The following is a 26,639-nucleotide window of genomic DNA, read 5'->3' as shown; positions in this document are numbered from 1 at the left end:
AGAGGTCTATGGCAGGTGTCACCATAGAGGTCTATGGCAGGTGTCATAACAGAGGTTTATGGCAGGTGTCACCATAGAGGTCTATGACAGGTGTCACCATAGAGGTCTATGACAGGTGTCACCATAGAGGTCTATGGCAGGTGTCACCACAGAGGTCTATGGCAGGTGTCACCACAGAGGTCTATTGCAGGTGTCACCACAGAGGTCTATGGCAGGTGTCACCACAGAGGTCTAGAGGTCTATGGCAGGTGTCACCACAGAGGTCTATGGCAGGTGTCACCACAGAGGTCTATGGCAGGTGTCACCACAGAGGTCTATGGCAGTTGTCACCACAGAGGTCTATGGCAGGTGTCACCACAGAGGTCTATGGCAGGTGTCACCACAGAGGTCTATGGCCGGTGTCACCACAGAGGTCTATGGCAGGTGTCACCACAGAGGTCTATGGCAGGTGTCACCACAGAGGTCTATGGCAGGTGTCACCACAGAGGTCTATGGCAGGTGTCACCACAGGTCTATGGCTGGTGACACCACAGAGGTCTATGGCAGGTGTCACCATACAGGTCTATGGCAGGTGTCATCACAGATTTCTATGGCAGGTGTCACCACAGAGGTCTATGGCAGGTGTCACCACAGTCATCACAGAGGTCTATGGCAGGTGTCACCATAGAGGTCTATGGCAGGTGTCACCATAGAGGTCTATGGCAGGTGTCATCACAGAGGTCTATGGCAGGTGTCACCATAGAGGTCTATGGCAGGTGTCACCATAGAGGTCTATGGCAGGTGTCACAATAGAGGTCTATGATAGGTGTTATCACAGAGGTCTATCATAGGTGTCACCATAGAGGTCTATGGCAGGTGTCACCATAGAGGTCTATGGCAGGTGTCACCATAGAGGTCTATGGCAGGTGTCACCATAGAGGTCTATGGCAGGTGTCATCATAGAGGTCTATGGCAGGTGTCACAATAGAGGTCTATGATAGGTGTCATGACAGAGGTCTATGATAGGTGTCACCATAGAGGTCTATGGCAGGTGTCACCATAGAGGTCTATGGCAGGTGTCATCACAGAGGTCTATGGCAGGTGTCACCACAGAGGTCTATGGCAGGTGTCACCACAGAGGTCTATGGCCGGTGTCACCACCGAGGTCTATGGCAGGTGTCACCACAGAGGTCTATGGCAGGTGTCACCACAGAGGTCTATGGCAGGTGTCACCATAGAGGTCTATGACAGGTGTCACCATAGAGGTGTATGGCAGGTGTCACCACAGAGGTCTATGGCAGTTGTCACCACAGAGGTCTATGGCAGTTGTCAGCACAGAGGTCTATGGCAGGTGTCACCATAGAGGTCTATGGCAGGTGTCACCACAGAGGTCTATGGCAGGTGTCATCATAGAGGTCTATGGCAGGTGTCACCACAGAGGTCTATGCAGGTGTCACCACAGAGGTCTATGGCAGGTGTCATCACAGAGGTCTATGGCAGGTGTCACCATAGAGGTCTATGGCAGGTGTCATAACAGAGGTTTATGGCAGGTGTCACCATAGAGGTCTATGACAGGTGTCACCATAGAGGTCTATGACAGGTGTCACCATAGAGGTCTATGGCGGGTGTCACCACAGAGGTCTATGGCGGGTGTCACCACAGAGGTCTATGGCGGGTGTCACCACAGAGGTCTATTACAGGTGTCACCACAGAGGTCTATGGCAGGTGTCACCACAGAGGTCTATGGCCGGTGTCACCACAGAGGTCTATGGCAGGTGTCACCATAGAGGTCTATGGCAGGTGTCACCATAGACGTCTATGGCAGGTGTCATCATAGAGGTCTATGGCAGGTGTCACAATAGAGGTCTATGATAGGTGTTATCACAGAGGTCTATGATAGGTGTCACCATAGAGGTCTATGATAGGTGTCACCATAGAGGTCTATGGCAGGTGTCACCATAGAGGTCTATGGCAGGTGTCATCATAGAGGTCTATGGCAGGTGTCACAATAGAGGTCTATGATAGGTGTCATGACAGAGGTCTATGATAGGTGTCACCATAGAGGTCTATGGCAGGTGTCACCATAGAGGTCTATGGCAGGTGTCATCACAGAGGTCTATGGCAGGTGTCATCACAGAGGTCTATGGCAGGTGTCACCACAGAGGTCTATGGCAGGTGTCACCACAGAGGTCTATGGCAGGTGTCACCACAGAGGTCTATGGCCGGTGTCACCACAGAGGTCTATGGCAGGTGTCACCACAGAGGTCTATGGCAGGTGTCACCACAGAGGTCTATGGCCGGTGTCACCACAGAGGTCTATGGCAGGTGTCACCATAGAGGTCTATGGCAGGTGACACCATAGACGTCTATGGCAGGTGTCATCATAGAGGTCTATGGCAGGTGTCACAATAGAGGTCTATGATAGGTGTTATCACAGAGGTCTATGATAGGTGTCACCATAGAGGTCTATGATAGGTGTCACCATAGAGGTCTATGGCAGGTGTCACCATAGAGGTCTATGGCAGGTGTCATCATAGAGGTCTATGGCAGGTGTCACAATAGAGGTCTATGATAGGTGTCATCACAGAGGTCTATGGCAGGTGTCACCATAGAGGTCTATGGCAGGTGTCATAACAGAGGTTTATGGCAGGTGTCACCATAGAGGTCTATGACAGGTGTCACCATAGAGGTCTATGACAGGTGTCACCATAGAGGTCTATGGCAGGTGTCACCACAGAGGTCTATGGCAGGTGTCACCACAGAGGTCTATTACAGGTGTCACCACAGAGGTCTATGGCAGGTGTCACCACAGAGGTCTATGGCAGGTGTCACCACAGAGGTCTATGGCAGTTGTCACCACAGAGGTCTATGGCAGGTGTCACCACAGAGGTCTATTACAGGTGTCACCACAGAGGTCTATTACAGGTGTCACCACAGAGGTCTATGTCAGGTGTCACCACAGAGGTCTATGGCCGGTGTCACCACAGAGGTCTATGGCAGGTGTCACCACAGAGGTCTATGGCAGGTGTCACCACAGAGGTCTATGGCAGGTGTCACCACAGGTCTATGGCTGGTGTCACCACAGAGGTCTATGGCAGGTGTCACCACAGGTCTATGGCAGGTGTCACCATAGAGGTCTATGGCAGGTGTCACCATAGAGGTCTATGGCCAGTATCACCATAGGGGTCTATGGCAGGTGTCATCACAGAGGTCTATGGCAGGTGTCACCACAGAGGTCTATGGCAGGTGTCACCATAGAGGTCTATGGCCAGTGTCATCACAGAGGTCTATGGCAGGTGTCATCACAGGTCTATGGAAGGTGTCACCATAGAGGTCTATGACAGGTGTCACCACAGAGGTCTATGGCGGGTGTCACCACAGAGGTCTATGGCGGGTGTCACCACAGAGGTCTATGGCAGGTGTCATCACAGAGGTCTATGGCAGGTGTCACCATAGAGGTCTATGGCAGGTGTCATAACAGAGGTTTATGGCAGGTGTCACCACAGGTCTATGACAGGTGTCTCCATAGAGGTCTATGACAGGTGTCACCATAGAGGTCTATGGCAGGTGTCACCACAGAGGTCTATGGCAGGTGTCACCACAGAGGTCTATGACAGGTGTCACCACAGAGGTCTATGGCAGGTGTCACCATAGAGGTCTATGGCAGGTGTCACCACAGAGGTCTATGGCAGGTGTCATCACAGAGGTCTATGGCAGGTGTCATCACAGAGGTCTATGCAGGTGTCACCACAGAGGTCTATGGCAGGTGTCATCACAGAGGTCTATGGCAGGTGTCACCACAGAGGTCTATGGCAGGTGTCACCACAGAGGGCTATGGCAGGTGTCATCACAGAGGTCTATGGCAGGTGTCACCATAGAGGTCTATGGCAGGTGTCATCACAGAGGTCTATGCAGGTGTCACCATAGAGGTCTATGGCCGGTGTAATTTTCATTTGATAAAGGTGTATGAGCACTTTTTTTTGGGCGTGAGCTGTAGACTTTATCACTACCTTTCGGGATCCATATGACTTTCAGATCTTGTTTTATTCAATTTATATATATATAGATATAGATAGATATATGTTTTTTCTTTGTCGCTCCATTGGGAGACCCAGACAATCGGGTGTATAGCTTCTGCCTCCGGAGGCCACACAAAGTATTACACTTAAAAGTGTAAAGCCCCTCCCCTTCTGCCTATACACCCCCCCCGTGCATCACGGGCTCCTCAGTTTTTATGCTTTGTGCGAAGGAGGCACACATGCACGCATAGCTCCACAATTTAGTCAGCAGCAGCTGCTGACTATATTGGATGGAAGAAAAGGGGGCCCATAACAGGGCCCCCAGCATGCTCCCTTCTCACCCCACTCTGGTCGGCGGTGTTTGTTAAGGTTGAGGTACCCATTGCGGGTACATAGGCAGGAGCCACATGCTGTTTTCCTTCCCCATCCCTTAAGGGCTCTGGGTGAAGTGGGATCCTAATCGGTCTCCAGGCACTGGGACCGTGCTCCCTCCGCAGCCCCTGGGGAATCTGCTGGACAGGAGCCGGGTATCGTCAGGGACAAGGCCCTGCTACTGTGAGGTACTCTGTGTCCCCTTGGGGACGGCGCATGGAGCGCTTGTGTCATACACGCTGCAGCACTGCTGGGTGTGTTAGTGCGCCGGGACTACCGCGCTGACCGCGCTTGTTTGCCGGCCGCGCTTATAACTTTAGTCCCCGGCTTCTGCGGTCTAGTACCGCATATTCCCGCCCCCAGGCCTGCCAGTCAGGGGAAGGGCGGGACGCTGCACTGGACATCAGCGCTGAGGGCTGGAGCATACTTTGTATCCTCCTCCCCCCTCACTGAGCACAGTGGGGCACCAGATTCCCGCACTTTCTAGGGCACGCCCACGGCCCCCTCCTCCTCACAGAACGCCGGCAGCCATTCCTGTCAGCACTTCTGAAGCTGGAGAGGAGAGACAACACGGCTCTGGGAGGCCCAGGCAGGGAATCTGGTGGTCACACAACCGCTTTGGGCGGTCGGTAAGCAGCACCTGTTTCTAGGTGCTGGCCCCACTGAGTGCCGAAGTGTACATATATATATATGCTTATATGCTATACATTTACTCTGTACGGTCGCACTGTTGGTTTTTGGCTATATACCCTCCTGGATTGTACTCAGAGGAGACAACAGCATGTCGTCCGCAAAAAGCAAGGGTGCCAAAGCACAGGCTTACTTTGCAACCTGTACCTCATGTGCGGCTATGCTACCGGCAGGTTCCACTGACCCTCATTGTGTGCAATGCTCGGCCCCTGTGGCACTTACTCAGCCGGAGCCTCTGCCACTGGTGGCCCAGGTGGAACCACCTGCTACCACTGTCCAGGTGACAGGGACGGAGTTTGCAGTATTCGCTGACAAACTGTCTGAGACTATGGATAAATGGTCTGCTAAGATACTAGAAGCCTTACAGTCCAGGCCGGTAACACAGGCCCCGGGCACAGTTGAATCATTGACCCCAGGCCCCCCTCTGTTGGAGCAGCAAAGTGCTCCTGGGGTGACTCATAGGTCCCAAGGTGAGGTCTCTGACACGGACCGCAGTCCCAGACCGCCTAAGCGGGCTCGCTGGGAGCCTCCCTCGACTTCATCACACTGCTCAGGGTCTCAGCAGGAGGACTCTAGAGGATGAAGTGGAGGTGGCAGATCAGGATTCTGATCCTGAAGCCGCTCTCAACCTAGATACACCTGAAGGTGACGCCATAGTGAATGACCTTATAGCGACCATCAATCGTATGTTGGATATTTCTCCCTCAGCTCCTCCGGTGGAGGAGTCAGCTTCTCAGCAGGAGAAATTCCGTTTTAGGTTTCCCAAGCGTACAATGAGTACGTTTCTGGATCACTCTGACTTCAGAGAGGCAGTCCAGAAACACCGAGCTTGTCCAGATAAGCGCTTTTCAAAGCGCCTTAAGGACACACGTTATCCCTTCCCCCCTGACGTTGTCAAGGGCTGGGCTCAGTGTCCCAAGGTGGATCCTCCAGTCTCCAGACTGGCGGCTAGATCCATAGTTGCAGTGGAAGATGGGGCTTCACTCAAAGATGCCACTGACAGACAGATGGAGCTCTGGTTGAAATCCATCTATGAAGCTATCGGCGCGTCCTTTGCTCCGGCATTCGCAGCCGTATGGGCGCTCCAAGCTATCTCAGCTTGTCACTCGCAGATTAATGCAGTCACACGTGCCTCTACTCCGCAGGTGGTGTCCTTAACCTCTCAGGCGTCGGCGTTTGCGTCCTACGCCATTAATGCTGTCCTGGACTCTGCGAGCCGTACGGCGGTAGCATCCGCCAATTCGGTGGCAGTCCGCAGGGCCATGTGGCTACGTGAATGGAAGGCAGACTCTGCTTCCAAAAAGTTCTTAACCGGTTTGCCATTTTCTGGCGACCGCCTGTTTGGTGAGCGATTGGATGAAATCATTAAACAATCCAAGGGAAAGGACTCATCCTTACCCCAGCCCAAACCAAAGAGACCTCAACCACGGAAAGTACAATCGAGGTTTCGGTCCTTTAGGCCCGCGGGCAGGTCTCAATTCTCCTCGTCCAACAGGCCACAGAAGGGTCAGTTGAACTCCGATTCTTGGCGGTCTAAGTCACGCCCTAAAAAGACCGCCGGAGGAACCGCTCCCAAAGCGGCCTCCTCATGACTTTCGGCCTCTTCACACCGCATCCTCGGTCGGTGGCAGGCTCTCCCGCTTTTGCGACGCCTGGCTGCCACAGGTACAAGACCGTTGGGTGAGAGACATTCTGTCTCACGGTTACAGGATAGAGTTCAGCTCTCGTCCCCTGACTCGATTCTTCAGAACATCTCCGCCCCCCGAGCGAGCCGATGCTCTTCTTCAGGCGCTGGGCACTCTGAAGGCAGAAGGAGTGGTGATCCCTGTTCCTCTTCAGCAACAGGGTCACGGTTTTTACTCCAACTTGTTTGTGGTGCCAAAAAAGGACGGATCCTTCCGTCCTGTTCTGGACCTAAAACTGCTCAACAAACACGTAAAAACCAGGCGGTTCCGGATGGAATCCCTCCGCTCCGTCATCGCCTCAATGTCCCAAGGAGATTTCCTAGCATCAATCGACATCAAAGATGCTTATCTCCACGTACCGATTGCTCCAGAGCATCAGCGCTTCCTGCGTTTCGCCATAGGGGACGAACACCTTCAGTTCGTGGCACTGCCTTTTGGCCTGGCGACAGCCCCACGGGTCTTCACCAAGGTCATGGCAACAGTGGTAGCAGTCCTACACTCTCAGGGACACTCGGTGATCCCTTACTTAGACGATCTGCTTGTCAAGGCACCCTCTCAAGAGGCATGCCAACACAGCCTGAGCATTGCTCTGGAAACTCTCCAGAGTTTCGGGTGGATCATCAATTTCCCAAAGTCAAATCTGACACCGGCCCAATCTCTGACATATCTTGGCATGGAGTTTCATACCCTCTCAGCGATAGTGAAGCTTCCGCTGGACAAACAGCGTTCACTACAGACAGGGGTGCAATCTCTCCTTCAAGGCCAGTCACACCCCTTGAGGCGCCTCATGCACTTCCTAGGGAAGATGGTGGCAGCAATGGAGGCAGTTCCTTTTGCGCAGTTTCACCTGCGTCCCCTTCAATGGGACATTCTCCGCAAATGGGACAGGAAGTCGACGTCCCTCGACAGGAACGTCTCCCTCTCTCAGGCAGCCAAAACCTCCCTTCGGTGGTGGCTTCTTCCCACTTCATTGTCGAAGGGGAAATCCTTCCTACCCCCATCCTGGGCGGTGGTCACGACGGACGCGAGTCTTTCAAGGTGGGGAGCGGTCTTTCTCCACCACAGGGCTCAGGGTACCTGGACTCAGCAAGAGTCCTCCCTTCAGATCAATGTTCTGGAGATCAGGGCAGTGTATCTTGCCCTAAAGGCGTTCCAGCAGTGGCTGGAAGGCAAGCAGATCCGAATTCAGTCGGACAACTCCACCGCGGTGGCATACATCAACCACCAAGGGGGAACACGCAGTCGGCAAGCCTTCCAGGAAGTCCGGCGGATTCTGCTGTGGGTGGAAGCCACAGCCTCCACCATATCCGCAGTTCACATCCCGGGCGTAGAAAACTGGGAAGCAGACTTTCTCAGTCGCCAGGGCATGGACGCAGGGGAATGGTCCCTTCACCCGGACGTGTTTCAAGAGATCTGTTGCCGCTGGGGTACGCCGGACGTCGACCTAATGGCGTCTCGGCACAACAACAAGGTCCCGGCATTCATGGCACGGTCTCAAGATCCCAGAGCTCTGGCGGCAGACGCCTTAGTTCAGGATTGGTCGCAGTTTCAGCTCCCTTATGTGTTTCCTCCGCTGGCACTGCTGCCCAGAGTGTTACGCAAGATCAGGTCCGACTGCCGCCGCGCCATCCTCGTCGCTCCAGACTGGCCGAGGCGGTCGTGGTACCCGGATCTGTGGCATCTCACGGTCGGCCAACCGTGGGCACTACCAGACCGACCAGACTTGCTGTCTCAAGGGCCGTTTTTCCATCTGAATTCTGCGGCTCTCAACCTGACTGTGTGGCCATTGAGTCCTGGATCCTAGCGTCTTCAGGGTTATCTCAAGAGGTCATTGCCACTATGAGACAGGCTAGGAAACCAACGTCCGTCAAGATCTACCACAGGACGTGGAGGATATTCTTATCCTGGTGCTCTGATCAGGGTTTTACTCCCTGACCATTTGCCTTGCCCACTTTTCTGTCCTTCCTTCAATCTGGACTGGAAAAGGGTTTGTCGCTCGGCTCCCTTAAGGGACAAGTCTCAGCGCTCTCTGTGTTTTTTCAGAAGCGCCTGGCCAGACTTCCACAGGTACGCACATTCCTGCAGGGGGTTTGTCACATCGTCCCTCCTTACAAGCGTCTGTTAGAACCCTGGGATCTGAACAGGGTACTGACGGTTCTTCAGAAACCACCTTTCGAGCCAATGAAGGATATTTCTCTTTCACGCCTTTCGCAGAAAGTGGTCTTCCTAGTAGCAGTCACTTCACTTCGGAGAGTGTCTGAGCTAGCAGCGCTGTCATGCAAAGCTCCTTTCCTGGTGTTTCACCAGGACAAGGTGGTTCTGCGTCCGGTTCCGGAATTTCTCCCTAAGGTGGTATCCCCGTTTCATCTCAATCAGGATATCTCCTTACCTTCTTTTTGTCCTCATCCAGTTCACCAATGTGAAAAGGATTTGCACTTGTTAGATCTGGTGAGAGCACTCAGACTCTACATTTCTCGTACGGCGCCCCTGCGCCGCTCGGATGCACTCTTTGTCCTTGTCGCTGGCCAGCGTAAAGGGTCACAGGCTTCCAAATCAACCCTGGCTCGGTGGATCAAGGAACCAATTCTCGAAGCCTACCGTTCTTCTGGGCTTCCGGTTCCCTCGGGGCTGAAGGCCCATTCTACCAGAGCCGTGGGTGCGTCCTGGGCTTTGCGGCACCAGGCTACGGCTCAACAGGTGTGTCAGGCGGCTACCTGGTCGAGCCTGCACACTTTCACGAAACACTATCAGGTGCATACCTATGCTTCGGCGGATGCCAGCCTAGGTAGGCGAGTCCTTCAGGCGGCGGTTGCCGACCTGTAGGAAGGGGCCGTTTTACGGCTCTATTACGAGGTATTATTTTACCCACCCAGGGACTGCTTTTGGACGTCCCAATTGTCTGGGTCTCCCAATGGAGCGACAAAGAAGAAGGGAATTTTGTTTACTTACCGTAAATTCCTTTTCTTCTAGCTCCAATTGGGAGACCCAGCACCCGCCCCTGTTCCCTTCGGGCTGTTGTTCTTTGTGTACACATGTTGTTCATGTTGAATGGTTTTTAGTTTTCCGAACTTCCTTCGGATTGATTTTACTTTAGACCAATTTATAAGTTTCCTCCTTCCTGCTTTTGCACCAAAACTGAGGAGCCCGTGATGCATGGGGGGGTGTATAGGCAGAAGGGGAGGGGCTTTACACTTTTAAGTGTAATACTTTGTGTGGCCTCCGGAGGCAGAAGCTATACACCCGATTGTCTGGGTCTCCCAATTGGAGCTAGAAGAAAAGGAATTTACGGTAAGTAAACAAAATTCCCTTCTTTTTCATTTTGGTATGTAGTTATTCTTAGATTTTATTAGTTCTAAAATTTATACCAAATATGTTATTTTCTAAAAAAAAAAAAACAAATAACATGTGAAACAGTGATTGAGAAGGAGTTGTCTGAGTGGTGAACAACTACTTTAAGAGGCTAAATTGCCTTTCTTTGGTCTCTGCTCCATTGCGTGGACATCTGCCATCAATGTACAGCAAATATTGCAAATTCAGACCTGGGCAGAGTCGGTCCGGTAGTTTCCTCTTGGTGCTGCCCGAACCCAAGACCATTAGGCACTGGCCACATTTGCATGCTGCTGGCCCTGTGCACACGGCGTTCAGCAGCCTTAAAGACATATTAGTTTTCCAAATTTCAAAGAACATCGACATTGACTACAGGAATCTGTTTTTCTCGCAGCGTGAGTGCATTTCTATCCACGTGGGCCAGGCCGGAGTTCAGATTGGCAATGCATGCTGGGAGCTCTTCTGCCTGGAACATGGGATTCAGCCCGATGGACAGATGCCCAGCGATAAAACCATCGGTGGAGGAGACGACTCGTTCAACACATTCTTCAGTGAGACAGGAGCCGGAAAACATTCCCCCAGGGCGGTGTTTGTGGATCTGGAGCCCACGGTGGTTGGTAAGTAGTACTTTTTGGCTGCGACGCCAGCATCTGACATTTTCACAGGTAAAATTAACAGACAAGGATACGTCCTGGTGACATTCAGCATCTGAATTTCTGCTGCAGATTTTTACCGCTGAATTGAGCCCTTTAATTGTAGATTTTGGGAAAAGCCTCACATACGTGAATTTGCGCTAACAATTTCTGTTTGATTGTAGAGATCAGTATTGTCTGATTGTCAGAAAGAGCCAGATATAGAAGTAAAGCAGAAGTTATGGCGGGATCTAGATTAGCTCGGATCTGATCACTGCCTTCAGATCACGTCGCGTATCTCCCAGAATAACGGGTTGTTACTTATCACATACGTTCCTGTACAGATGAGGTGCGCACCGGCACATACCGCCAACTGTTCCACCCCGAACAGCTCATCACAGGAAAGGAAGATGCTGCCAACAACTACGCTCGGGGACATTACACCATCGGAAAGGAGATAGTCGATTTGGTCCTAGATCGTATACGCAAGTTGGTGAGTGGCAAAAGCAACTGTCTGCGCTGCTAAGTCCTCATTTATGTATTTAGTGTTAATTTCTTTGTCGCTCCATTGGGAGACCCAGACAATTGGGTGTATAGCTTCTGCCTCCGGAGGCCACACAAAGTATTACACTTTAAAAGTGTAACCCCTCCCCTCTGCCTATACACCCTCCCGTGCATCACGGGCTCCTCAGTTTTATGCTTTGTGTGGAAGGAGGCACACATCCACTCATGCATTCTCAGATTAGTTATATCGGTTGGAAGAAAAGAGGACCCCCACGGGGCCCCCGGCATGTTCCCTTCTCACCCCACTATGTCGGCGGTGCTGTTAAGGTTGAGGTACCCATTGCGGGTACAAAGGCCGGAGCCTCATGCCGTTTTCCTTCACCATCCCTTAGTGGCTCTGGGAGAAGTGGGATCCTGACCGGTCATCCATTCACTGGGACCGGGCTCCCTCCGCAGCCCCTGTGGGAATCTGCTGGACAGGAGTCTATTCATCCTCAGGGACCGGGCCCTGCATCTATAAGGTACTCTGTGTCCCCATGGGGACTGTGCATGGAGCGCCTTCTTCCCGGACGCTGCAGCAGCTGCTGATTTGTGAAGACCGGCGGACTTCCGCGCCGACCGCGCCTGCTTGTCGGCCGCAGTCTTAAATTTAGTCCCCGGCTTCATCGCGGCCTAGTAGCAAAAATCCCGCCCCCGGGCCTGCCTGTCAGGGGTAAGGGCGGGACGGCCGGCCTGACGTCGGATGTGAGGGCCGGAGCATCCTGTATGTTTCCTCCCCCCTCACTGATCACTGTGGGGACCCCAGATTCCCGCACTTTTCTAGCACCGCCCACGGCTCCACTCCTCCCCTGAGAGCTCCGGCAGCCATGTTTTTGGCATTCTGCCGGTGGAGGATTATCAGAGAAGAGCTCTGCAGCTCTGGGAGACTTAAGGCAGGGAATCTGGAGGACACACACTCCGCTTTTTAGCGGTCGGTAAGCCACACCGGTCACCCGGTGCTGGTCCCCCCCCAGGGTGCCGGAATAGATACGTATTTATATACATATTTCTGTTCGGTCGGGCTGTATACCCCTTCCCATATACCCTCAGTGATCACTCTCCTAGGAGACAACAGCATGTCGTCCACAAGGAGCAAAGGTGCTAAGGCACAGGGGTTTTTTGCGACCTGTACCTCTTGTGGGGCTATGTTACCTGCGGGTTCCACCTACCCTCACTGTGAGCAATGCTCGACCCCTGTTTCGCTTGCTCAGCCGGAGCCTCGGTCACTAGTGGGCCACTCCGCTCAGGTAGACCCCCCTGCTCCCCCTGTCCAGGCGGCAGGGACAGAGTTTGCTGCGTTTGCTGAGAAACTCTCTGAGTCACTTTCACAATCCATGGCTCAGTCTATGGACAAATGGTCTGCCAAGCTGCTAGAAGCTTTGCAGTCCAGACCGGTCCTTACACAGGCCCCGGTCCCCGTTAGCTCGTCGCCTCCAGGCCCCTCTCGGTCCGCGCCGCAGCGCGCTCCCAGGTTGGGCCCTAGGTCCCACGCGGAGGACTCCTGCCCGGACCACAGTCCCAGACCGACTAAGTGGGCCCGCTGGGAATCTTCCCCGACTTCTTCACGCTGCTCGGGTTCCCAGCTCGAGGACTCTCTGGAGGACGAGGCGGACGTCGCAGCTCAGGGCTCTGAACCTGACGTTGCCCTCAATCTTGATACACCTGAAGGGGACGCCTTAGTGAATGATCTTATCTCGTCCATCAACCAGGTGTTAGATCTGTCTCTTCCGCCTCCACCTGTAGAGGAGCCGGCTTCTCAGCAGGAGAAACACCAGTTTCGGTTCCCCAAACGTACACGGAGTGCGTTTTTCGATCACTCTAACTTCAGAGACGCTGTCCAGAAGCCCAGAGCGGTTCCGGACAAGCGCTTTACTAAGCGCCTTACTGACACACGTTACCCCTTCCCCTCTGACGTAGTGAAGGGTTGGGCTCAGTGTCCCAAGGTGGATCCTCCAGTCTCTAGATTGGCGGCTAGATCTGTGGTATCGGTGGCAGATGGCTCATCGCTAAAGGATGCCACTGACAGGCAGATAGAGCTCCTGGTGAAATCCATCTATTGAAGCCACAGGCGCGTCTTTTGCCCCGGCCTTTGCAGCCGTGTGGGCACTACAAGCTATCTCAGCTTGTCTGGCTGAGATTAATGCAGTCACACGTAATTCTGCTCCGCAGGTTGCGTCTCTGACTTCTCAAGCGTCAGCTTTTTCTTCCTACGCCATGAACGCAGTCCTAGACTCTGCTAGCCGTACAGTGGTGGCATCCGCTAACTCTGTGGCAGTCCGCAGGGCCATGTGGCTGCGCGAATGGAAGGCAGACTCGGCCTCCAAGAGGTTCTTAACCGGTTTGCCGTTTTCTGGCGACCGATTGTTTGGCGAACGATTGGATGAGATTATTAAGGAATCCAAGGGAAAGGACTCCTCCTTACCCCAGTCCAAACCTAAGAGACCTCAGCAACGGAAAATTCAATCGAGGTTTCGGTCCTTTCGTCCCTCCGCCAAGTCACAATCCGCTTCGTCCAGCAGGCCGGAGAAAGGCCAGAGGAACTCCTATGCGTAGCGGTCTAAGTCACGCCCCCAAAAGGCCGCCGGAGGCGCTGCCTCCAAGGCGGCCTCCTCATGACTCTCGGCATCCCCGAACCGCATCCTCGGTCGGTGGCAGGCTCTCCCGCTTTTGCGACGCCTGGTGGCCACATGTTCAAGACCGATGGGTGAGAGACATTCTGTCTCACGGTTACAGGATAGAGTTCAGCTCTCGTCCTCAGACTCGTTTCTTCAGAACCTCTCCGCCCCCCGCTCGGGCCGACGCACTTTTTCAGGCAGTGGACACTCTGAAGACAGAAGGAGTTGTGATCCCTGTTCCCCCTCGGGAACATGGTCGCGGCTTTTACTCCAACTTGTTCGTGGTGCCAAAGAAGGACGGATCATTCCGCCCCGTTCTGGACCTCAAACTGCTCAACAGACACGTGAGCACCAGACGGTTTCGGATGGAATCTCTCCGCTCGGTCATCGCCTCGATGTCACAAGGAGACTTCCTAGCATCGATCGACATCAAGGATGCTTATCTCCATGTGCCGATCGCACCCGAACATCAACGCTTCTTGCGTTTCGCCATCGGGGACGAGCACCTTCAGTTCGTGGCATTGCCTTTCAGCCTGGCAACAGCCCCACGGGTGTTCACCAAAGTCATGGAATCCGTTGTAGCAGTCCTACACTCTCAGGGCCACTCGGTGATTCCCTACTTAGACGATCTCCTAGTCAGGGCAGCTTCTCGGGCGGCGTGTCAACACAGCCTTACAGTCGCTCTGGCGACTCTCCAGCAGTTCGGGTGGATAATCAACTTCCCAAAATCCCAGTTGACACCGACCCAATCACTGACTTACCTCGGGATGGAGTTTCATACACAGTCAGTGGTAGTCAAGCTACCGCTGGACAAACAGCTTTCTCTGCAGGCAGGGGTGCGATCTCTTCTTCGGGGTCAGTCACACCCCTTGAGAAGCCTCATGCACTTCCTGGGGAAGATGGTGGCAGCGATGGAGGCAGTGCCGTTCGCGCAATTCCATCTGCGGCCACTCCAATGGGACATTCTCCGCAAATGGGACAGGAAGTCGACTTCCCTCGACAGGAACGTCTCTCTGTCCCTTGCAACCAAGACGTCTCTTCAGTGGTGGCTCCTTCCCAATTCTCTATCGCAAGGAAAATCCTTCCTACCCCCAACCTGGGCTGTGGTCACCACGGACGCGAGCCTGTCAGGGTGGGGAGCGGTTTTCCGCCACCACAGGGCTCAGGGAACCTGGACTCCGGTAGAGTCCTCCATTCAGATCAATGTTCTGGAGATAAGGGCGGTGTATCTAGCCTTATTGGCCTTCCATCGGTGGCTGGAGGGCAGACAGATCCGAATACAGTCGGACAACGCCACTGCCGTCGCCTACATCAACCATCAGGGCGGCACGCGCAGTCGGCAAGCCTTCCAGGAAGTCAGGCGGATTCTGCAGTGGGTGGAGGCCACAGCCTCCACGATCTCCGCAGTTTACATCCCGGGCGTAGAAAACTGGGAAGCAGATTTTCTCAGTCGTCAGGGCATGGACGCGGGGGAATGGTCTCTTCACCCAGACGTGTTTCGAGAGATCTGTCGCCGCTGGGGAACGCCGGACGTCGATCTCATGGCGTCACAACACAACAACAAGGTCCCGGCCTTCATGGCACGGTCTCAGGATCACAGAGCTCTGGCGGCGGACGCATTAGTTCAGGATTGGTCGCAGTTTCGACTGCCTTATGTGTTTCCCCCTCTGGCGATGCTGCCCAGAGTGCTGCGCAAAGTCAGGTCCGACTGTCGTCGCGCCATTCTCGTCGCTCAAGATTGGCCGAGGCGATCGTGGTACCCGGATCTGTGGCATCTCACGGTGGGTCAACCGTGGGCGCTTCCAGACCGCCCAGACTTGCTGTCACAAGGGCCGTTTTTCCATCTGAATTCTGCGGCCCTCAACCTGACTGTGTGGCCATTGAGTCCTGGCTCCTAGCGTCCTCAGGGTTATCTCAGGATGTCATTGCCACTATGAGACAGGCCAGGAAGCCTATGTCCGCCAAGATCTATCACAGATCTTGGAGGATCTTCTTATCCTGGTGCTCTGATAATGGTTATTCTCCCTGGCCATTTGCCTTGCCCACTTTTCTTTCATTCTTTCAATCCGGAATGGACAAGGGTTTGTCACTCGGCTCTCTCAAAGGACAAGTATCGGCGCTCTCCGTATTTTTTCAAAAGCGCCTGGCCAGACTTCCGCAGGTCCGCACGTTCCTGCAGGGAGTTTGCCACATAGTCCCACCTTACAAGCGTCCGCTGGAACCCTGGGACCTTAACAGGGTGCTAACGGCTCTTCAGAAACCACCTTTCGAGCCGCTGCGGGATGTCTCTCTATCACGTCTTTCGCAGAAGGTGGCTTTTCTAGTGGCAGTTACATCACTCCGAAGAGTGTCGGAGCTTGCAGCGCTGTCATGCAAAGCCCCCTTCCTGGTGTTTCACCAGGATAAGGTGGTTCTGCGTCCGGTCCCGGAATTTCTCCCTAAGGTGGTATCCCCTTTTCATCTCAACCAGGATATCTCCTTGCCTTCATTTTGCCCTCATCCAGTTCACCAATGTGAAAAGGATTTGCACTCTTTGGATCTAGTGAGAGCACTCCGGTTCTACATGTCTCGCACGGCGCCCCTGCGCCGTTCAGATGCGCTCTTTGTCCTTGTCGCTGGCCAGCGTAAGGGTTCGCAGGCTTCCAAGTCAACCTTGGCTCGGTGGATCAAGGAACCGATTCTTGAAGCCTACCGTTCTTCTGGGCTTCCGCTTCCTTCAGGGTTGAAAGCCCATTCTACCAGAGCCGTGGGTGCGTCCTGGGCTTTGCGGCACCAGGCTACGGCTCAGCAGGTGTGTCAGGCGGCTACCTGGTCTAGTCTGCACACTTTCACGAAACACTATCAGGTGCATACCTATGCTTCGGCAGACGCCAGTCTAGGTAGGCGAGTCCTTCAGGCGGCGGTTGCCCACCTGTAAGAGGGGGTCGTTTCGGCTCTTTTTATCGAGGTATTCTTTTACCCACCCAGGGACTGCCCTTGGACGTCCCAATTGTCTGGGTCTCCCAATGGAGCGACAAAGAAGAAGGGAATTTTGTTTACTTACCGTAAATTCCTTTTCTTCTAGCTCCTATTGGGAGACCCAGCACCCGCCCCTGTGCCCTTCGGGCTGTTGTTCTTTTGTGTACACATGTTGTTCATGTTGAATTGTTCTTTTGGTTCATGGTGTTCAGTTCTCCGAACATCCTTCGGATTGAATTTACCCTATACCAATTCATAAGTTTCCTCCTTCCTGCTTTTGCACCAAAACTGAGGAGCCCGTGATGCACGGGGGGGTGTATAGGCAGAGGGGAGGGGTTACACTTTTTAAAGTGTAATACTTTGTGTGGCCTCCGGAGGCAGAAGCTATACACCCAATTGTCTGGGTCTCCCAATAGGAGCTAGAAGAAAAGGAATTTACGGTAAGTAAACAAAATTCCCTTCTTGCGGAAGTGATGAGTGAACTGTTCAGTGCTCGTAATGAGCATTTTGATGCTTGGTAATCGATTACTGGGTATAACTGAAGTCAATGGGGAACTCGAGCATTTTTATGGAAAATCTTGCTGAAAAATGCAGGTCCCCCATTGACTTCCAAGCATCAAAATGCTTGTCCCGAGCACCGAACAGTTTTGTCTTCACTAATTTGCACCTTATACAATTAGTATTAGAACTGTCACACATCAGATTCGCGGTCAGCAAATGGCCCGGCCAGGGGTCTCCAGACCCGACCTCAACAGCCTTATATACAGTGTGTCCACCCATATCCTGTATTCACCGCACCTATATACAGTGTGTCCAACCATATCCTGTACACACCGCACCTATATACAGTGTGTCCACCCATATCCTGTATACACCGCACCTATATACAGTGTGTCCAACCATATCCTGTACACACCGCACCTATATACAGTGTGTCCACCCATATCCTGTATACACCTCACCTATATACAGTGTGTCCACCCATATCCTGTATACACCGCACCTATATACAGTGTGTCCTCCCATATCCTGTATACACCACACCTATATACAGTGTGTCCACCCATATCCTGTATACACCTCACCTATATACAGTGTGTCCACCCATCTCCTGTATACACCGCACCTATATACAGTGTGTCCACCCATCTCCTGTATACACCGCACCTATATACAGTGTGTCCACCCATCTCCTGTATACACCGCACCTATATACAATGTGTCCACCCATCTCCTGTATACACCGCACCTATATACAGTGTGTCCACCCATATCCTATATACACCGCACCTATATACAGTGTGTCCACCCATATCCTATATACACCGCACCTATATACAGTGTGTCCACCCATATCCTGTATACACCGCACCTATATACAGTGTGTCCACCCATATCCTGTCCACTGCCATTAACTTGAGAACGGCGGCAGCTATAGGCATAGAAGTGGTGTCTAGGTATAGTAAAGTAGCCATGCGCTATGCAATGAAACCACCTATAGCGCCACCTGGTGGAAAACAACGGAGTTAGCATTTTTATCTCTAAAACTGAACGAGATAGAGAAAAAAAGTGAATTACAAAGTTGTAGGGAATCATCAATTCAATACGAATCCACACCTTGCACAGAAATGCTATGATTAGAAGGTGTAAACCTCACAAGGCTGCGGACGTGAAGCGATACCTCATGGAGACCTTCCTACAAGTCATTGGGTATGGAGCTGTGTGGAGTGGCCTCCGCTCACCTGACCTGACCCCATTGGACTTCTTTCTGTGAGGTCACATCAAACAGCAGGTGTATGCGACCCCTCCACCAACATTGCAGGACCTACGACGACGTATCACAAATGCTTGTGCAGACGTGTCACCACCATATTGCACAGCGTGCAGCAAGATACAGTATGCTGTGCAGAGTCCAGATGTGCATTGCAGCCAGATACAGTATGCTGTGCAGAGGCCAGATGTGCATTGCAGCAAGATACAGTATGCTGTGCAGAGTCCAGATGTGCATTGCAGCAAGATACAGTATGCTGTGCAGAGGCCAGATGTGCATTGCAGCCAGATACAGTATGCTGTGCAGAGTCCAGATGTGCATTGCAGCAAGATACAGTATGCTGTGCAGAGTCCAGATGTGCATTGCAGCAAGATACAGTATGCTGTGCAGAGGCCAGATGTGCATTGCAGCAAGATACAGTATGCTGTGCAGAGGCCAGATGTGCATTGCAGCAAGATACAGTATGCTGTGCAGAGCCCAGATGTGCATTGCAGCAAGATACAGTATGCTGTGCAGAGGCCAGATGTGCATTGCAGCTGACGGGGGCCACTAATGAGCGCCATATGCGTGACCAGCATTCAATGTTCTGGGGGGGTCGTGGGTTTCATATCATAGCATTTCTGTATGCAAGGTGTGGATTCGTATTGAATTGATGATGCCCTACAACTTTGTAATTCACTTTTCTTTGTCGCTCCATTGGGAGACCCAGACAATTGGGTGTATAGCTATGCCTCCGGAGGCCACACAAAGTATTACACTAAAAGTGTAAAGCCCCTCCCCTTCTGCCTATACACCCCCCGTGCTCACGGGCTCCTCAGTTTTTATGCTTTGTGCGAAGGAGGTCAGACATGCACGCACAGCTCCACAGCTTGGTCAGCAGCAGCTGCTGACTAGGTCGGATGGAAGAAAAGAGGGCCCATAACAGGGCCCCCAGCATGCTCCCTTCTCACCCCACTTTGTCGGCGGTGTTGTTAAGGTTGAGGTACCCATTGCGGGTACACAGGCAGGAGCCACATGCTGTTTTCCTTCCCCATCCCTTAATGGGCTCTGGGTGAAGTGGGACCCGGATCGGTCTCCAGGCACTGGGACCGTGCTCCCTCCGCAGCCCCTGGGAATCTGCTGGATAGGAGCTGGGTATCGTCAGGGACAAGGCCCTGCTACTATGAGGTACTCTGTGTCCCCGTGGGGACCGCGCATGGAGCGCTGGTGCCATACACATTACAGCACTGCTGGGTGTGTTAGTGCGCCGGGCATGGAGCGCTTGTGCCAGACACTTTCCAGCTCTGCTGGGTGTGTTAGTGCGCTGGACATGGAGCGCTTGTGCCAGACACTTTCCAGCTCTGCTGGGTGTGTTAGTGCGCCGGACATGGAGCGCTTGTGCCAGACACTTTCCAGCTCGGCTGGGTGTGTTAGTGCGCCGGACATGGGGCGCTTGTGCCAGTCACTTTCCAGCACTGCTGGGTGTGTTAGTGCGCCGGACATGGAGCGCTTGGGCCAGACACTTTCCAGCTCGGCTGGGTGTGTTAGTGCGCCGGACATGGGGCGCTTGTGCCAGACACTTTCCAGCACTGCTGGAGGTGTTAGTGCGCCGGGGGACTACGCGCGGCCGCGCTTATTGCCGGCCGCGCTTATAACTTTAGTCCCCGGCTTCTGCGGCCTAGTGTCGTTTATTCCCGCCCACAGGCCTGCCAGTCAGGGGAGGGGCGGGACGCTGCACGGATCGTCAGCGGAGGGCTGGAGCATACATTAGTATCCTCCTCCCTCCTCACTCAGTACAGTGGGGCACTGGGTTCCCGCACTTTTCTTGGGCACGCCCACGGTCCCCTCCTCCCCACAGAACGCCGGCAGCCATTCCTGTCAGCGATTCAGACGCTGGAGAGGAGAGACAACAGGGAGACCCAGGCAGGGAATTTGGTGACCACACAACCGCTCTGAGCGGTCGGTAAGCAGCACCTGTGGTGCTGGCCCCACTGAGTACCGAAGTGTGTATATATATATATAGGCTTATAGGCTATACATTGCACTGTACGGTCGCTCTGTTGATTCTTGGCTATATACCCTCCTGGTTGTTCTCAGAGGAGACAACATGTCATCTGCAAAAAGCAAGGGTGCCACAGCACAGGCGTATTTTGCAACCTGTACCTCATGTACAGCTGTACTACCGGCAGGGTCCACTGACCCTCATTGTGTGCAATGCTCGGCCCCTGTAGCACTTACTCAGCCGGAGCCTCTGCTACAGGTGGCCCAGGTGGATCCACCTGCTACCACTGTCCAGGTGACAGGGACGGAGTTTGCAGCCTTTGCTGACAAACTGTCTGAGACTATGGACAAATGGTCTGCTAAAATACTGGAAGCTTTGCAGTCCAGACCGGTGATTCAGGCCCCGGGCACTGTCCAATCCTTGACCCCTGGTCCCCCTCAATTGGAACGGCAAAGTGCCCCGGGGGTAAACCATAGGTCCCAGGGTGAGGTCTCTGACACGGACCGCAGTCCCAGGCCGCCCAAGCGGGGTCGCTGGGAAATTCCCTCCACTTCATCACACTGTTCAGGGTCCCAGCAGGGGGACTCTCTGGAGGATGAAGCGGAGGGGGCAGATCAGGATTCTGATCCTGAAGCCGCTCTCAACCTAGATACACCTGAAGGTGACGCCATAGTGAATGACCTTATAGCGACCATCAATCAGGTGTTGGATATTTCTCCCCCAGCTCCTCCAATTGAGGAGTCTGCTTCTCAGGAGAAATTCCGTTTCAGGTTTCCAAAGCGTACATTAAATATGTTTCTGGATCACTCTGACTTCAGAGACGCAATCCAGAAAAACCGAGACTGTCCAGACAAGCGTTTTTCCAAGCGCCTTAAGGACACACGTTATCCCTTCCCCTCCGAGGTTGTCAAGGGCTGGACTCAGTGTCCTAAGGTGGATCCTCCAATCTCCAGACTGGCGGCTAGATCCATAGTTGCAGTGGAAGATGGGGCTTCACTCAAGGATGCCACTGACAGACAGATGGAACTATGGTTGAAATCCATCTATGAAGCTATAGGCGCGTCTTTTGCTCCAGCATTCGCTGCCGTATGGGCACTCCAAGCTATCTCAGCTTGTCAGGCGCAGATTCATGCAGTAACACGTACATCTGCCCCGCAAGTGGTGTCCTTAACCAATCAGGCGTCGGCGTTTGCGTCCTACGCCATTAATGCTATCCTGGACTCTGCGAGCCGTACGGCGGTGGCATCCGCCAACTCGGTGGTACTCCGCAGGGCCATGTGGCTACGTGAATGGAAGGCAGACTCTGCTTCCAAAAAGTTCCTAACCGGTTTGCCATTGGCTGGCGACCGCTTGTTTGGTGAGCGATTGGATGAAATCATTAAACAATCCAAGGGAAAGGATTCATCCTTACCCCAGTCCAAACCAAACAGACCTCAACCACGGAAAGTACAATCGAGGTTTCGGTCCTTTCGGACCGCGGGCAGATCTCAATTTTCCTCGTCCAAAAGGCCTCAGAAAGATCAGAGGAACTCCGATGCATGGCGGTCTAAGTCACGTCCTAAAAAGACCGCCGGAGTCACCGCTCCCAAAGCGGCCTCCTCATGACTTTCGGCCTCCTCAAACCGCATCCTCGGTCGGTGGCAGGCTCTCCCGCTTTTGCGACGCCTGGCTGCCACAAGTAAAAGACCGATGGGTGAGAGACATTCTATCTCACGGTTACAGGATAGAGTTCAACTCTCGTCCTCCAACTCGTTTCTTCAGAACATCTCCACCCCCCGACAGAGCCGATGCTCTTCTGCAGGCGGTGTGCACCCTGAAGGCGGAAGGAGTGGTGATCCCGGTTCCTCTTCAGCAACGGGGTCACGGTTTTTACTCCAACTTGTTCGTGGTGCCAAAAAAGGACGGATCCTTCCGTCCCGTTCTGGACCTAAAGCTGCTCAACAAGCATGTGAAAACCAGGCGGTTCCGGATGGAATCGCTCCGCTCCGTCATCGCCTCAATGTCCCAAGGAGATTTCCTGGCATCAATAGACATCAAAGATGCTTATCTCCACGTACCGATTGCGCCAGAGCATCAGCGCTTCCTGCGCTTCGCCATAGGGGACGAACACCTTCAGTTCGTAGCACTTCCTTTTGGCCTGGCGACAGCCCCACGGGTCTTCACCAAGGTCATGGCAACAGTGGTAGCAGTCCTACACTCTCAGGGACACTCGGTGATCCCTTACTTAGACGATCTCCTTGTCAAGGCACCCTCTCAAGGGGCATGCCAACACAGCCTGAACATTGCTCTGGAGACTCTCCAGAGTTTCTGGTGGATTATCAATTTTCCAAAGTCAAATCTGACACCGGCCCAATCACTGACATATCTTGGCATGGAGTTTCATACTCTTCCAGCGATAGTGAAGCTTCCGCTGGACAAACAGCGTTCACTACAGACAGGGGTGCAATCTCTCCTTCAAGGCCAGTCACACCCCTTGAGGCGCCTCATGCACTTCCTAGGGAAGATGGTGGCAGCAATGGAGGCAGTTCCTTTTGCGCAGTTTCATCTGCGCCCACTTCAATGGGACATTCTCCGCAAATGGGACAGGAAGTCGACGTCCCTCGACAGGAACGTCTCCCTTTCTCGGGCAGCCAAAGCTTCCCTTCAGTGGTGGCTTCTTCCCACTTCTCTGTCGAAGGGGAAAGCCTTCCTGCCCCCATCCTGGGCTGTGGTCACGACGGACGCGAGTCTTTCAAGGTGGGGAGCGGTCTTTCTCCACCACAGGGCTCAGGGGACTTGGACTCAGACAGAGTCTTCCCTTCAGATCAATGTTCTGGAGATAAGGGCAGTGTATGTTGCTCTAAAGGCGTTCCAGCCGTGGCTGGAAGGCAAACAGATCCGAATTCAGTCAAACAACCCCACCGCGGTGGCATACATCAACCACCAAGGCGGGACACGCAGTCGGCAAGCCTTCCAGGAAGTTCGGCGGATTCTGCTGTGGGTGGAAGCCACAGCCTCCACCATATCCGCAGTTCACATCCCGGGCGTAGAAAACTGGGAAGCAGACTTTCTCAGTCGCCAGGGCATGGACGCAGGGGAATGGTCCCTTCACCCGGACGTGTTTCAGGAGATCTGTTGCCGCTGGGGGATGCCGGACGTCGACCTAATGGCGTCCCGGCACAACAACAAGGTCCCGACGTTCATGGCACGGTCTCAAGATCACAGAGCTCTGGCGGCAGACGCCTTAGTTCAGGATTGGTCGCAGTTTCAACTCCCTTATGTGTTCCCTCCTCTGGCACTGTTGCCCAGAGTGTTACGCAAGATCAGGGCCGACTGCCGCCGCGCCATCCTCGTCGCTCCAGACTGGCCGAGGAGGTCGTGGTACCCGGATCTGTGGCATCTCACGGTCGGCCAACCGTGGGCACTACCAGACCGACCAGACTTGCTGTCTCAAGGGCCGTTTTTCCATCTGAATTCTGCGGCCCTCAACCTGACTGTGTGGCCATTGAGTCCTGGATCCTAGCGTCTTCAGGGTTATCTCAAGAGGTCATTGCCACTATGAGACAGGCCAGGAAACCAACGTCCACCAGGATCTACCACAGGACATGGAAAATATTCCTGTCGTGGTGCTCTGCTCAGGGTGTTTCTCCCTGGCCGTTTGCCTTGCCCACTTTTCTGTCCTTCCTTCAATCCGGATTAGAAAAGGGTTTGTCACTTGGCTCCCTTAAGGGACAAGTCTCTGCGCTCTCTGTCTTTTTTCAGAAGCGCCTGGCCAGACTTCCACAGGTACGCACGTTCCTGCAGGGGGTTTGTCACATCGTTCCTCCTTACAAGCGGCCGTTAGAACCCTGGGATCTGAACAGGGTGCTGATGGCTCTTCAGAAACCACCGTTCGAGACAATGAGGGATATTTCTCTCTCACGCCTTTCGCAGAAGGTGGTTTTCCTAGTAGCAGTCACTTCGCTTCGGAGAGTGTCTGAGCTAGCAGCGCTGTCATGCAAAGCCCCTTTCCTGGTGTTTCACCAGGACAAGGTGGTTCTGCGTCCGGTTCCGGACTTTCTCCCTAAGGTGGTATCCCCCTTTCATCTCAATCAGGATATCTCCTTACCCTCTTTTTGTCCTCATCCAGTTCACCAATGTGAAAAGGATTTGCACTTGTTAGATCTGGTGAGAGCACTCAGAATCTACATTTCTCGTACGGCGCCCCTGCGCCGCTCGGATGCACTCTTTGTCCTTGTCGCTGGCCAGCGTAAAGGGTCGCAGGCTTCCAAATCAACCCTGGCTCGGTGGATCAAGGAACCAATTCTCGAAGCTTACCGTTCCTCCGGGCTTCCGGTTCCCTCAGGGCTGAAGGCCCATTCTACCAGGGTCGTGGGAGCGTCCTGGGCTTTGCGGCACCAGGCTACGGCTCAGCAGGTGTGTCAGGCGGCTACCTGGTCGAGCCTGCACACTTTCACGAAACACTATCAGGTGCATACCTATGCTTCGGCAGATGCCAGCCTAGGTAGGCGAGTCCTTCAGGCGGCGGTTGCCCACCTGTAGGACGGAGCCGGTTGCGGCTCTATTATGAGGTATTATTTACCCACCCAGGGACTGCTTTTGGACGTCCCAATTGTCTGGGTCTCCCAATGGAGCGACAAAGAAGAAGGGAATTTTGTTTACTTACCGTAAATTCCTTTTCTTCTAGCTCCTATTGGGAGACCCAGCACCCGCCCCTGTTTTTTTGTGTACACATGTTGTTCATGTTGAATGGTTTCAGTTCTCCGATATTCCTTCGGATTGAATTTACTTTAAACCAATTATAATTTTTTCCTCCTTCTTGCTTTTGCACCAAAACTGATGAGCCCGTGAGCACGGGGGGTGTATAGGCAGAAGGGGAGGGGCTTTACACTTTTAGTGTAATACTTTGTGTGGCCTCCGGAGGCATGAGCTATACACCCAATTGTCTGGGTCTCCCAATTGGAGCTAGAAGAAAAGGAATTTACGGTAAGTAAACAAAATTCCCTTCTTTTTCTCTATTTCGTTCCGTTTTCGAGATAAAAATGCTACGCCCGTTGTTTTCCACCAGGTGGCGCTATAGGTGGCTTCATTGCGTAGCGCATGGCTACTTTACTATACCTAGACACCACTTCTATGCCTATAGCTGCCGCCGTTCTCAAGTTAATGGCGGTGGACAGGATATGGGTGGACACACTGTATATAGGTGCGGTGTATACAGGATATGGGTGGACACACTGTATATAGGTGCGGTGTATACAGGATATGGGTGGACACACTGTATATAGGTGCGGTGTATACAGGATATGGGTGGACACACTGTATATAGGTGCGGTGTATACAGGAGATGGGTGGACACACTGTATATAGGTGCGGTGTATACAGGACATGGGTGGACACACTGTATATAGGTGCAGTGTATACAGGAGATGGGTGGACACACTGTATATAGGTGTGGTGTATACAGGATATGGGTGGACACACTGTATATAGGTGCGGTGTATACAGGATATGGGTGGACACACTGTATATAGGTGCGGTGTATACAGGATATGGGTGGACACGGTGTATACAGGATATGGGTGGACACACTGTATATAGGTGCGGTGTATACAGGAGATGGGTGGCCACGCTGTATATAGGTGCGGTGTATACAGGAGATGGGTGGACACGCTGTATATAGGTGCGGTGTATACAGGAGATGGGTGGCCACACTGTATATAGGTGCGGTGTATACAGGAGATGGGTGGACACACTGTATATAGGTGCGGTATATAGAGGATATGGGTGGACACACTGTATATAGGTGCGGTGTATACAGGAGATGGGTGGACACGCTGTATATAGGTGCGGTGTATAGAGGATATGGGTGGACACACTGTATATAGGTGCGGTGTATACAGGAGATGGGTGGACACACTGTATATAGGTGCGGTGTATACAGGAGATGGGTGGACACGCTGTATATAGGTGCGGTGTATACAGGAGATGGGTGGACACGCTGTGTATAGGTGCGGTGTATACAGGAGATGGGTGGACACGCTGTATATAGGTGCGGTGTATACAGGAGATGGGTGGACACACTGTATAT

At 53.2% G+C, this 26,639-nt stretch overlaps 1 protein-coding gene across 1 annotated transcript in view; it reads left to right on the top strand.

The window, feature by feature from the left end:
- LOC142259763 (tubulin alpha-3 chain-like) overlaps positions 1-26,639 on the top strand; it is a 52,587-nt gene that overhangs the window by 3,896 nt on the left and 22,052 nt on the right. Inside the window, exons 2-3 of the mRNA XM_075331874.1 lie at positions 10,467-10,689; positions 11,049-11,197. Of these exons, the coding sequence (XP_075187989.1) occupies positions 10,467-10,689; positions 11,049-11,197 (372 nt within the window). The remainder of the gene's footprint in view (positions 1-10,466; positions 10,690-11,048; positions 11,198-26,639) is intronic.

This window comes from Anomaloglossus baeobatrachus, assembly GCF_048569485.1.
Source record: "Anomaloglossus baeobatrachus isolate aAnoBae1 chromosome 9 unlocalized genomic scaffold, aAnoBae1.hap1 SUPER_9_unloc_3, whole genome shotgun sequence".
Taxonomy (NCBI): domain Eukaryota; kingdom Metazoa; phylum Chordata; class Amphibia; order Anura; family Aromobatidae; genus Anomaloglossus; species Anomaloglossus baeobatrachus.
This window is presented reverse-complemented; position numbering and strand designations above follow the sequence as displayed.